Below are 14,707 nucleotides of genomic sequence, written 5' to 3'. Positions count from 1 at the left end.
GCTGCTGCTTTCCCAGATTCCACAATGTTATTATTACCAGTAGGAATTATGGCAAAAGACTATGAAAATAATACTCAGCTCTGTTTTAAATGGCTCAGCGAGGCCTCACAACAGATAGTGTGTAAGGCTTAGCAATGTTCAGTCTCCCATGCTTGAATGTGGGTCATGAGAGCCAGGGGCAGCCATTTCACCAGGCCAGTGTTTGTGTGAGGAGTCAATTCCCCGAAGGGGGCTGGTATGTCATTAGACCTTCCTGCTTAGTTCAGCCATTATACGTCTCTGTTGCAATTCCCGTCACCAACTCCTGACCCCTCCGGTGTGTGACCTCAGAGAAGGTCAAACAGTAGTCAGGCTGAAATGGACCAAAGATGATGGATGGCTTTATTGCGTGATGTGTGATGACCGTCGCTCTTCTCCAGCTAGCCCCGGGGTGACTGTCATTCCCCATGAAATCAAATTACACTTGAATAATCAATGTGTTTATTTTAGAGTTGAGATGATACTTATTAGTGTGGAGTTGAATAAGTGTCCATGTGCTTCGGTTTTCATGTCTGTGCATCATCACAGGGTTTATATTTATTATTCTCATGTTTATTTTTACATTTGAGCATCTGCAGCTTTTTTTTTGTTGTTGTTTGTCTGTGGGTGTAGGTGTGGGTGTGTGTGTGTGTGAGAGAAGGTACATGTGCAACTGAGCAAAGACAATTTTGAAGGGGGATATTAGAGATGGATGGATTACCGAAAATCTTCTAAAGAGGGACAATCCATCATGCACGCTTATTAGGCACACACCCTGATTCTCAAATGGCATTTTCTCTATCATATCTGCTGTCACCACGATACCATCCAGTCATTCAGCTCTGCTCTTCACCTCAGCCTCTTTCTCTCCCAACTCCTTTTCTCTCTTTCTCCTCCTCCTCCTCCTCCTCTACCCATGACTTTGCACAAACTGCAAGCCATTCAGGTTGCCTTGGTAATGTTAATAGGATTAGGAATGGCTTATGCATATCCACCATCCCGTGTCTGGGCATTGATTAGAGCAACAGTCGCCTGCACATCCTTCCTGCAGCACACCGCACAAGTATAAACACTCTGCTGTGTATGATGTGGTCCTCAGCTTGGACCCCCTCAGTGCTGACTCTTTTAATGTGTCAAATTGTCCCTGGGCTTGTGCTTCACAGACAAGAAGATTAAAGTTCCCCTTGTGTTCCCTCAACTCTTCCTGCTGCATTCTAACTTTCAAATTTTCGCTTCACTCAGTTGAACTTCTCTTCCTCAGTACAGCACAGGATGTGTTTACCTATTTAGACGGTTTGGGGTCTCGTCACACTGCTCGGCTAACTCCCATATGTCTTCGTGTCCCACAGGATTACGACCTGAGTCAGCTTCAGCAGCCAGACACAATAGAACCCGACGCCATCAAGCCGGTGGGAATCCGCCGTCTAGACGAGAGACCCCTCCACCCTGAGCCGCAGTACCCCATGAGGTCAGCAGCACCCCACCCCGGAGACATCGGAGACTTCATCAATGAGGTAAACACACCGTCCAGCAGCAGCGCCAAAGCTGTTATCGAAAACTGTTGCGCTTTATGGTGAAATCAAATCCCACGGAAAGAAGCTGGAGTGAAAGGATCGGCGCTGTCACAAAGCTTGAATTTCATTTTCAAGCTGAATGACTTTCTTATAATCAACTTGTGTCTAAATAAACAATTTGGTTCATCTGACTCAGTATCAAGCAGTTTTGCACTGCCTTGTAAGTGGGAGAAGAAGAAAAAAGTACTTTCTGAAAAATGAATCAATTATTATTAGAATTGTTTTCATCTTTTCCCAGTAGAAAGTAGAAACTTTTCTCATCTCACATATATCCGCTCAGACATGCATAAAGCCCCAAAAGTACATGATGCTAACTCACTTAGATATAATTGTTTTTCTCCTCACTTTCCGCCACAGTAGACTTATAGATGTGTCAGCATAGAAATAGGAGATGAGAGAAGCAATACATTGGCTTTCTATCGGAGTGCACTGTTCAGAGTGCCCTCGTTTGCCTGAGGCCATCATTGACTCCAGCATGAAGGGAGAATGTAAAATGAAAAGAGCAGTCATGTATTTTTCACAAGCTCCAACAGACAAGAGTTTCACAGCATTACAAATGGAGTTCTCTCCTAGTTTTTGGATGGCGCCCATGTTTTTAGATTAGGACTTCTCTTTCAGCTCTGCTCCCCGACTATCTATCTCTTAGATCCCTTTGCCCGGGCACCACTCATTTTCACTCTCGCCGTGTCTCATGAATACACCTAATACACTTGTCCTAACAGCTTATATCGAGTGAAATTTAATGTTTTGCACAAATGTTTCCAACAGTTTCACAATGCACACACCATCCTTCATCAGACTTGTCATTTTGATATTCTCGCAAGACCTTTGCGACGTTTCAAGTCTGAGCATCCTGACCCAGAAAACGCTCACTGCAACCAGGCAGTGTTGATCTGTTTTTAGTCCCAGATTTGACTGTCGCTAAAGCTCAGTCATGGTAGCTCCAGCAGGAATCTGGAACTGATAAGGGCTAGCCGCCAGAGGAGCAGGGAGACAGAGACTGGTGGGGGAGGGGAGGGGAGGGGGTCTGATCTCCATCCTGTAATGTGCACACGCCCCGGGAGCTTGTGGCTCTTAATTAAATTAGAGGGACAAAAAAATTAGGCATAGGTTTAGCATAAAGACTTTAACCTCACAGTCGGACAAACAAAGGTCTATTAGTCAGCTCCTGTTCCGTTCCCACAGAGGAGGAGGGGGGGGTAACATTAGAAACATTAGGGCCAGCCTGACATGACCTCTGTTGGTCACAGGTGGACACTGTGCCACAAAGCTGATGTGATTGCGGCCATTGTTTAGCATAGTGCCTCGTTTCAGCCCTGGCAAGGTTGTCTCTGAATAGAAATACCAGTGGGTTTTATTACACATCTCTTTTGTTATCCGCGGGACAGAGTGACGCCAAAATGCGAGGACTGTTCACCATTTCACTAAAAGTCGCGATTGTCTCCAGCACAGTGGATGATTCAGTTATAATGAAATTACAAGGCTGAGTTCTGTGATTGACTAACCTTATGAAACTGCCAGTGGGGTTTTGGTTGTAGATGGAGGGGGCTATAACCAGCAGAGCGATTATGGTTGTAATTGTAATGAACGATCCATCTGTCATATTTCCCACCAAATTATCAGCACCACAGCCCTGAGCAAATACTTAACGAAAGCTAACAAGTGGAAAATAATCGCTAAGTGCCCAGGCACTTTAATTCAATCCATCTTTTCATTTGAAAGCATTTCAGTGCTATAACGGCGGCACAGAGGAAACTATAAACCTTTGTTCCCAATGAGCTCAGGTCTCATTTCGCGGTGATACGTTGCTCCACTTCTGTTAATTCATTTATTATTTGTTGGGTACCTCAGTTGTGATGATAAGAGGGAGAAGCCAGGCTTGGATCCAATGTGGTTCATGACCAAAGCACATCTCAACTCCTAGATTAGCGAGTCTCCTGAGTTCAGTTAGGGAATGGGGCTGGGAATCGATAACAATCCATGAGGACCTCTCACGATGCTGTGAGAATTTCTAGGAATGTCGAGCACAATCTTGAAAATAGAACCACCCCCAGCAGAACCACGAACCTCAAGATAACGCGCATGCGCTGCAAACACACACACACACACACACCTCATCTCTCCCTCAGAGCTCAGTGCTCAAGGCTACTGTTTAGGTCAAATAAATATGAGATATTAAAGATACTGCTATCTAGATTCTAAACGTGCAAGTATTTTTGCTGGAGTCATTCTGCCTGTCGAAGGCTCTTGAAGAGAGACGAAAGGCTTGCACAGGGGTCAGAGGGGGAAGGGAGAGATGATTCCAGTCATCTGAGGCTGCTGGCAATGCTCAGTCTTGGCTTTTGATCAAGCAGCAGATAATCCTACATCCCAGAAACATCGGGAGAGTCCCAACCAAAACACAGAGGAAACTCACAGTCCTGATTAATCTTATTTCCTGAACAAGTGGAGGCGGAACCGCTGACTGGTTATGGGATAGATTAGCCTGTTTGTGCACAGCAGCAGGAGGAGGAAGGGGTTGCGCCGATGTCGCCCACTCCCCATCGCAGACCGTGTGCAGATGCGGCTTAAACTTCTCATCTTTATTTATTTATTTTTTTTATTTCCCTCTGTACAGGGACTGAAGGCAGCAGACAACGACCCCACCGCTCCTCCCTACGATTCCCTGCTAGTGTTCGACTATGAGGGCAGCGGCTCCACAGCAGGCTCCCTAAGCTCCCTCAACTCCTCCAGCAGCGGGGGTGACCAGGACTACGATTACCTCAACGACTGGGGCCCTCGCTTTAGAAAACTGGCAGACATGTACGGTGGAAGTGATGACTAGGACACACAGCCACTCCTTGAAGGATGACGTGGTGGAAAAAAAAAAAAAATGAAGAAAAGGAAAGATTTCCTGTTGATGGACATGGACAGCTTCTGATATTCCCCCAAGAGAGTGACAGAACTGTGACAGAAAAGAAACAAAAAATAAACATTGATTCAGAAATTTTTTCAAAAACAACCAACCTAGGCTTATTGTTGTAGTCTACGCATACATATGCTTGTTGAAAGCTTAGGCATAGGCTGTGGTCCAGTTATGGAGGATGTGGGAGGGAACACTGGTGGACTGTCACCACTTGGATTGTTGGTATTGAATGCGCTCAGTTACACTTGAATTTCACAGTACAGAAGCACTGGGATATAATGTGCCTTTTTGTACATTTTTTTGGATCTAAATGATTAGTTTTATGTTCAAGGCTTTAATGGTACTGACTTTTGGGGTGATTTCAAACAAAGTATGTTACACTCTGGTATGCTTCTACATGCTTTTTTTCTTTGGTTACACAATGCTCCTGTTTGTTGAAGATTATTTAAATAAACTACAACGACGAAGAAATGAAGGATCATCTGTTAGCTTTGGATGGAAAGAAAAACAATTAAGAGCAGCACTGTACAGTACGCTAGACTTCTAGACTTTTTCACTAAAAAATTAAAATTATGCAGCTGGTTGCAAATAAAGGGAGTTACGAATCATACTTTTGTAGCAGATTTTTTTGTTTCTTTTTTTCTGAAGTGATGTAGTATTTTACAAAAACGACAAAAAAAACTGTTTTGGTCTAATCTATGTACACTTCATTTGCCTTAGTCATCATCTGATATTTTCAAGTTTTACTTCACTGTAAAAAGATGTGTGTACATAATGTTTTTTTTTTCTTTATCTTTTTCTTTTGATGTAGTATATGAAGAAGTGCAAAAAGTTCCAAACTTGTAAATGTATAATTTGGACTACAAATTCAAGTTTTTTGCATGTTTTTATCTTTTCATGGCAACAAAAATGAAAAATGTTGTTTCCCAAATTTATTTACAAAGTGAAAAAAAATAAATAAAAATCTGGGTGACATTAAATGTGTAGAAGTTAAGAGAGTTTTTTGTATAAAACATGAAAAAAAACACAGATAAAAAATGAAAAGTAGTGATCTCTGTCAGCACAACTGTTGAATTTGTACCAAAAAGGGGGGGTGGGGAGGGATGACATGCTAGGCACTAATTACTGAATCAGCTTTAAGACTGGAAAAGGTTTTGGACTTAAGCCTTGTGGATAACCATGTGTACTGGAAAACAAATTATACATCTCTGACCCCAACCATCCAAATAAAATGCTAATTTTGGAGCTAAAAACTGCCTCTTTATTTATTTGTTTTTACTCAAACTCAGCATTGTTGCAGAGGCTTAATTTGATAGTGAACTATGCAATCTATCTCAAAGGACAATTGCTTTAAACAAAAAAATAGTTAATTGTAGAGTATTTTTCCAGAGGGGAGAATAATTCATTTGTACTCCTATTAATTTGTTATTTGCACACATTGTGAGCAAGCAAAATGCTTTAGGCCCATACAAATCCATAGACGGTAAGTTGTGTGGCTTGCGGGCTAAGAACTAAACAATAAGCTAATTCTGTAATGCTATCTGTGTGTTGCGAAGCCAAGTCAAAGCCCATGAAAACGCCAAATCCATTGAACACCTGTCTGCTATCAGGGATTTGTACTGTAAAGTACTGTAGGGTCAGATTGGACTTGACCTCAAAATGAAGAATGCCTCCAAAAACAGCCCCTACGGACTCTGCATGTATCTGTACTCCTGGGACATGTGGAAGGAAGAGGATGAGAATTAAGTGTGTGTGTGTGTGTGTGTGTGTGTGTGTGTGTGTGTACTGCATGTGGTGGTAGCAGTGGTGCTGATCTGTTCAGTCGCCAAGTGCACGGTGAATTTGGATGATTAAAGTCACGGAACGTTTAGCCTTCACCTGCCCTTCCTTTCCTCTATTACTGTGGGACTTGTAACTCACAGAGCCACCACTTGCACACAGTTGAATAGATGTGGACATGGCTTATTAATTCAACCAAATTAGACAGAAGCAAGTTTGGTTTTGTAGTCCTCACACAAAACGCAATGAATGTCTATTAGAGAGTAACCAGTGAACCGTACCTGCCTTTTGTTTTTCAGACTGTGTAATCAGTGTAGCTGCTCTGTGGTAATCAGTTCCACATCCTGTACCTCTTAAGAACACCGGTAGTTTTCATACATCCTCCTGCTTGAGGCGAGGACGCATTCTTACAGTTGTTTTCAAATGACCTTATCTGGTGCGTATCGCTTACCTCAGAGTACGCATAGCTATGCACTCCACTTGCCAGAAGCAACACGACGTTTTACATTGCTCAGTCAGATTAGGTGTTGAACAACAAACTGTCTGACCCAGAGGTAGCTTCAACTGCAACTCAGTCAGATGTCTTTTGCTAAATCACTTCCTTTAACTTTGAGGTTTTCAAACCAGATGGCTGGTTTTAATGTATTTCCTTTTGTTTCTGCTTTCCTAGTAGACGCATTACACTACTTTTGCTTAACTGCTTTCTTTGCTTTGATCTTGGGCAGGCACAGATGTGGTTAGTGACTCAACATCTCAAAAGGGCTTCGTCAAATCCTTTTTATGGCTTAGATATGCCCAAAGTTAACAACTGTGCAGCCAAGCAGGACATACTTTAGGAAGATTATGTCTACATTAAAGGAATGGCTAAAAATGTTTTCTTCCTGGCTTAGGGCTTGGTAGAAAGATTGACAACACCCTCATATCTGTCCATTAAAGCATCAGTAGGTAACATTTCTATAAAATAGCTTTTTTCATATTTTCTCAAACTGTCACCATATCCTGACAGCAGTCCATGAGACAGGTAATCTGTGAAAAAATGTGGTTCTTTTGGATTGTTTCTGTGCTCCTAACGGCATTTAAAAGAATCCACTGCACCTGAACGAAAACAACCAATCAGAGCTGGCAGGAGTCTCTAACACAGTGTAAATCACTGCTGGTGCACAGGCTGCATAGCCCCCCCCCCCCCCCCCCCTCCTCCACACATGCTCTCACTCAGTCAGGTTCAACGTGTTCAGTCTGCGGCTTGAGAATGAACTTTGCAAACATTCATCTTGCACAGTGAAAAATGTAAATAAGTTGCTAATAGTTTTGGTACTAAAATCACTATGGTAGTGAATATGCTAGCTAACGTTAGGTAAGTAAAGGCTTAAAACCCATCAGGGGCATCTGCGTCTGCGTTACGGTGGCGCCGCGGTTGCCAGATCTGATCGTGCCCACTCTAGTCAGTACTTTAGAAACCCACCTGGAGCGATGCAGCACGTCCCAGAACTCCCCTAAAGATGTGCGCCAGTTCTATTACACACAAGAAACACATGTACAACAGACAAAATTAGCTTTTTTGGACACATTTGAAGCAAGAAAATCACAGGCAAAACGCTCAGACATGCTTCTGAAAAGTAAGGAAGTTAATATCAAGCAGGGGTGGGTTGGTGAAGTCCCAGAAATATAAGAATATTAAAAATATACTATACAAAGAATGATAATTCACTATGTTTATAGCAGGAGGTTGCAATGGTTTTACAGATGTCTCTTTTATAATGGTGCAATGGAGAAAATGCTTTGTGGGCTGAAGGGGATTTTTCATTGCAATACCACTATTTATTTTTAAAACTATGATTCCCAGAGTGCAGCAAGATAGAATCAAATAAATACAGAATTTAAATGGCTTCCGTGCACATTCTCATGTACAGCTAATCATAATGCCGTAATGCGCAACGCCATATGTAAATGTTGGACTCCGGTCAGATGTGGCAAACTCGAAGCGTGCTACCAGTCTCCCCAAGTAATACACTAATATGGGTAAGTATCTCGTACAACCCCACTTGAAATAATCTGAGCTATAACATCTTCACATAACATCACAAATCAACAGTTCAGCATTTTGTTAATAGTCCTATTTCGTAGCTGAGAGAAGAATTGTCATCTAACATGTTTTTTGTAGAAATGAAACAAGATGCATGCTAATTAGTGAACTTTAGAGGTGCTGGTAGGTGACTGCATTCAGACAGAGCCAGGCTAGCTGTACAACCTTGTTTACAGCTGCAGTCAGCAAGCTAATCCATTAAATGGAGAGATTTGAGGGTGGCATAGATCTTTTCATCTAACTCTCTACCACAAAGCATGTGAGCGTATTTTGCAAAATGTCAAACTTTACCTTTAAATCATGTTACAGTTGCAGCAGAGTGCGATTGTGTACATTTGTCCAGTTCTTAATGCTGCCTCATCCCCAGCTTTAACTCCTGCACAGGCTCTCCCACACAGCAATATTGTCATCTTGATGTTCAGATTGCTCCAATGGGTTCATATCCACTCAGCAGTCAAGTTCTGTTTCATTTTTTAACCCTCAGCAGGGAAAAAAAAAAAAGAATTGATATTCCAGCAGTGCACTTCAATTTCACAACATGGATTATCCCTGAAGGAAAACTGGCAATCTAAAGGAGCCCAGGACATAAAGGCAGCCACCACACAGCTCCTTTACTATCCACACACAAACCATACAGTGCTTTACCATTACAGACATGTGGTGTAAGACGCTGTTAAACAATGCAAGGAAAAGGGTTTGCTTCAGTCAGAGTGATGCTGGAAAATATGATGAGGAAATTAAAGCACAATCTATTTTGAGGATTATAATCATTGACATTGACTGAGCAGTAATTGGAATGACTATTGTGTGAGAAGCATATTTTCATCATTTATTTGCCATATGGTCCAGCAAGGATGGTTGAAATAATTGCTCAAAATAGTATCTCATTTGCACATTTTAGCTAGCTGACAAATGGATAAAAATAGTAATCCATTTAAATATGCAGAAAATTATTTGCAAAGCTAATTAAGTTGGATGGGAATGACATTGGTTTCATCTGCCAGTTTATGCGAATGTCTTTGACATACAAAATGCACTCTTAAAAAAAAAGCTAACACCTCAGGAATACAAAATGGTAAATATATAATTAATGTGCAACCATTTGTTGGCTAGCATTGTGGGCTTTGTTGTCTATCCTGGGGTGAATTCTGGCTCTCGTGAGCACATTGCATTCCAGTGAGTCCATATCTTTTTCCATTAGATGCTGCAATATGTGCTGGGCACGTTATTGTTTTAGTTTTTATTCGAAATATTAACTCCAAATACGAGGAGGAACTCAACTTATAACCTCTGCGTACTCCCAGGATGTTCTATTTGGAAAATGGCTGCAGATTGCTGTTCTTACAAGCACCCCGGGGCCCCTTTTATTGACTGTGAAACAATGCTTTCACCAACACCCCCTCACCATCGCAGATTTACAAGACAGCCATCCTCAGCTCCTCAGAGAGTGTGTGTGTGTGTGTGTGTGTGTGTGTGTGTGTGTGTGTGTGTGGATGGCTGAGCAAGTGTCACAGAGCCACCCAGCCTCCGTGGGGGGACTGTCAGTAAACATGCAGAATACAGACTAGAATCCGATGCAAACCAGCTTCTAAGTTATGCTGCTCCTGACCTTTGGTGGACTTTGGGAAGATGGATGCTACCCAGGCTATCGATAGAAATTTCTGGCCCGCAGCAGCATGAGCATATTTCTTATGGTTTCCCAGCCCCTGCATACTACCTTTGAATGAATAAGTAAGTAGGCTGGATGACAGAGTGCGCACACACAGGGCACATGCCGTCTTTAATGTATTTGTGCGTAGGCCTAGTCACTTGAGTAGAATCAATCAATTTCATTTCTACACTGTCGCCTTCTAAGTGTAATATCAGGTCAATTTGTTTAGATTGCTTCAATCACACAGAGTGGAAGGGACCTGTTCTCGAGTCCCAGGTTTTTGCGTGGCGATCACAACACCATCCAGCCTTGATCTACGGCTCCCCGTGTTCTCACTGACTGCTGGCAGATATCTCTCCAACGGCTTTCCCTCTGTTTCAGCCGATATTGTTCAGCCTCTGTACGCCGCGCTGATTTATCAGCTCTCATTTATCAGGCCCCATCCTGCCATTATTCTCAGTCCACACACAGCCATGACACCGTGGTCACAGAACTGGGCAGGTGGAAGGGGGAGGCGGGAGGGTGGGGCGCACTGAGACGAAAATGATGAACGCCGTTTCTTTCACAAGATGCATATCGGCTGAGCATGAGATTTTCAGCTTGTATATGAGCGTTCAATGTCACTTTCTGCTGGCTGCGAGTGCGCGGAAGGAATTTCTCATCTCGCTGTGGTTTCTCTTGCATGAATGGTTGATGTGCTCCACAAAGGACATGTAATCATAAACCATGCACACACATCTACAGACTCTCCATCCAGCCATCTCTTTCTGTTTCTATTCCTCTCTCACTTTTTCCTCTGTCTCGCTCTTTCTCTCTCCGACAAACACATGTGCACTCAGCTTCTTTATCCCAACGTGAAAATGACTTACAAAACAAAACAAAAAAAAAACCAAAAAAACAATTACATTAAGCAAAAGCAAATGGCAACTGCGCACTCTGGAGAAATACTTTTTTAATTCTCTTGTGGAATAAAATATGTAAAATTGGAGTGAGGAAAAAAAGAATGACACGGAGAAGGGTGGGAAACAAAGACTCCCTCGAGAGCTGTTCGATTTATTCATGCTTTTAAACTCTTGACATTCCATCACCCTCTTGTCATTAAGGCTTTATGTCCCTTGGCCACATCCACACAATAATTAGATAATTTCTTCCAACGAGAGAAAATATGTTACTGTTCTTGTAATCTTGCCGCTGACTAGTGGGGGACTTCCATGATCAGTGGCTAATAAATGTGCTGAAGGCTAGACGGCCCCCAGATCAATGTGCTGCTGATTGTACAACTGGGCCGTTATATTATTGTCTATATGGAGGAGAAAAGAGGCCACTGGGTAGGCCAGTCTTTCCTGTCTACTGACTCTATTGTAGTCACCCATTCGTATGGATAGCCGAGGGCTGCAGTGACAAGCCATCAGCCAGGCAGGAACAAAACTCCAGAGCCCAGTCAGTCTAGAGAACATCAGCTTTCATTCACACGTTGTCAGAATGTCAGAAGAATGCGAGATGTGATATGAGAGCACACATCAATTCAAGTATATTTTAATCAGCCCATTATTTGCTTGACATTTGTAGAATGCAAAAAATACACGAATTACAGTGCATTACCATAACATAGGAATGAATTAGTGACTGAAAATCATTAGTCAACTCTGACATATATGTCAAGTAGTGATAAACACAGCGATTATTAGCTCCCTTTAATCCTTTTTACACTTTGAATTCAATTGACAAATTTCCCATTATATAATAAATAGCTCAAACTGGTTTTTCATGCTAATATGACATTGCCCCAGCTCCTCTCAAAAGGTGTAAAAACAGATTTACATGGCGACTGGATGATGTTAAATGAGTTTTCACCCTGCGCTTACTAATCTCTCTCCAGGCCATCGTTTTTAAAACTGCTTCTTCTCTTGATTTGACCCTTTAGCCTCAATTCTAAGTGGAGAGGAGCTTCAAAAGCAGGGTGGCTTATACTGGGAACGTCGTAGCTCTCTGTCGCAGGAAGTTTTTACAAGCTGCGTCCTTCAGAAGTCTAAAGTCCAAGCACAGATTTCACTCAGGGGAGATTTCACTAGTGTCACATTGGGCCGTATTGCCATGGAGTCCTCGACTAATCTGCACATCTCTTGAGGATGGAAGAGATAAAAAAAAAAAAAAATGCAGTTATTGCTGCACGAGATGAAATCTACAGAGAGGCTGATTTATGTTGGTATACAGTCTGCACATTATAGAGCTAAATGACTTTTTTAGGCTGCCTCCATGAAACACCTTTCTGTAAGGTTACAGCTATAATAACACCTTAATAACTCCCACAGTGACGGGAGTGGGAGAATGGAAATAAAACCATGGCTGCTCCACAGTTTTGAATATTTTAAAACGTTTCTTGGATGCTTAATGTCTCAAAACAGAGAATATATTTCTTTCTCCTTTCTTTTCTATTCTGTTTGTCCGCCAAGTATTTTTAGCACCAAAAAAAAAAATGAACAGGACTGACTAGTAGCACAAAGAATCCTCAACCAAAGCACTGAGAGGACTGCCTCACTCCACTTGTTTATAGCACGGGAAAATTGTATTATGGGCAAACAAATACACAGACAGGCCAGATGCGTCCCAGTCCCACAGTGCTGATGTAGGTGTGCTGCATGACTCTGAAATTATTCCAGCCCCGGAAAAGTACCACAACATTTACATTTCAAGGTAAACCTTTGCACTCTGGTAGGTTATCTATATTTACAGTATGTGTCATATCATCCTATTGGTCAAAATGTTTTTTTTACAGTATTGTCCAAAACTGCTGCCGGCTGAGTCAGGTTGTATCTTAAAGCCCCGACATACACAGGCTTTAACATACAATGTTTGTGTGTTTTATTTTCTCCTGCAGTATAGACGGACTTTTTCCTCTGTCAAAAAAAAAAGTAGTACCAAAGGACTGATGAAGACAGCAGTGCCAAAGCTAAGAACCCCATAAACTCTTCAGTTTATAAACAAGCAGAAATGCATGCCTGCCAAGATGGATAAATCATCTTCACGGCTTTAAAGCCTCAAACACAGAACTCAGAACTCCAAAACCACTTTATTATCAGTACGTAGAACATACTGCAAATGGTTTTGGTCAGGTGCACAAACAAAAACAACGCACAAGACAAAGAAACAACAATGCCGGCGTGCCTTTTCATATTGCTGTTTGAATATTGTTGTTGCTGGCAGCGGCATGCAGTGCAAGCACAGCCAAGAAACACAAATACAGTGCAGTATGCAGTATGTGAACAGAGCCAGCTCCAGAGTTCAGCGCCTCAACATTACATGTATGATTAAATGCAGTTAAATAAACAAATAAAACCACTTTACTAACGCGTTTAATTTAATTTCCTGCTTAAGAACTTCATTATATTTGTGACATCAGTCACACGGTGTCTCACAACCTCATAACTCCCTTTACATCGACATTTCCTTGTTCAATTATACAACCAACATCGTAACAATAACACACATTCATTCTAATTAAGTGTAAAATACACGGCTCATTATCTTTATATATTGACACCACAGCTCAGCTGGTCATCGCAAATGAAGCTCCATATTTATTCCAGTATGTAGCATGTTGATTTCCCTCATCTCACTATGAACTGCAAATTGCAAGATTGCAGCTACAAATGTCTGTATATGTTATGCGTCTAGGCCAAGCGCCACAGCATGATGCATATCAGCTTCAGACACACTTTGCAACCTTAGTGAAAATTCATCAATAACAAGGTATCCAAGGACCGAGACATCCATTGCATATGAGGCTGAAATCAATAATTAATGTAATATAACACACACCAGTTTGTGATCCGTTACTCCCCATTAGTGTCTTAAATAGGAACCATAGAGATGTCATTAAGACACATTAGTAATAAAATGACTATGCAAAACCAATAATTCCTTAGTAGTTGGATGAGAGTGAGTCATGAAACATTCACAAGTCAAATAGGCTTTCAAAAGGATTTTAACCACATTTTTAAGTGGTAAAATAACCAAATTTCTAATAATAGCACAAGTCAATCTTCATGAAAAGATTTTGAAGTGTGAGTCAGAGACGGAGGATATTGCCGCCCTGTCGAGGAACAGCACTGTACAATAATGCGGTAGCATGACCTTGTTATCCCAGCGTCTCGATGTGAGCTCCAACACCATTAATGGCATGATACTGTGATCAATCACACCTTATAATAAGAAAGAGGTGAACCTTGTCTCAGTCCCTCACCTGATTCCCTCTTTTTCCTGCATCTCTGTTCTATTTTTCTTTCTGCCTGCTAGTTTTATCGTGCTGCACTGGGTTTTGGCAATGAGTCGATTTTTCTGAATGTTATCGTGGATTTTTCTTATAGAGATGCTGGTGTCGTTTTGACACCCACAGCAACCTGTCATAGCTCTTCAGACCTACTGCGGCTTCTGGTTGCAGGTCACCAAGATTTTCCTCTAATGATGAATGACTTTGCTTGGAAGGACAGAGTGATGTTTAAGCATTCAAATCAGTGCTTTTTTAACCTTCTTGTACAAGACAATATGAATGTATTGTGTTCAGCTGCAAACTAGACATCCTCATATTATAAAAATTCTAATTAGGGTACCTAACTTATCTTATCTAACTAATCTTATAACCAGGGAAATAACCCTGCATGTTCTGCATTTTCAGCCCACAGACAGAAATGTGTAGT

General features: G+C 41.7%; 1 protein-coding gene across 1 annotated transcript in view; it reads left to right on the top strand.

Annotated features, from left to right (window-relative positions):
- cdh2 (cadherin 2, type 1, N-cadherin (neuronal)) overlaps positions 1-5,541 on the top strand; it is a 57,639-nt gene extending 52,098 nt beyond the window's left edge. The window contains exons 15-16 of the mRNA XM_070845039.1: positions 1,368-1,532; positions 4,210-5,541. Coding sequence (XP_070701140.1) covers positions 1,368-1,532; positions 4,210-4,416 — 372 coding nt within the window. The 3' untranslated portion in view covers positions 4,417-5,541. The remainder of the gene's footprint in view (positions 1-1,367; positions 1,533-4,209) is intronic.
- Positions 5,542-14,707: the final 9,166 nt, after the last annotated feature.

The sequence above is a fragment of the Pempheris klunzingeri genome, chromosome 15, assembly GCF_042242105.1.
Source record: "Pempheris klunzingeri isolate RE-2024b chromosome 15, fPemKlu1.hap1, whole genome shotgun sequence".
Lineage (NCBI taxonomy): Eukaryota > Metazoa > Chordata > Actinopteri > Acropomatiformes > Pempheridae > Pempheris > Pempheris klunzingeri.
The sequence above is the reverse complement of the archived record's forward strand: the minus strand, read 5'-3'. Positions and strand labels throughout refer to the sequence as shown.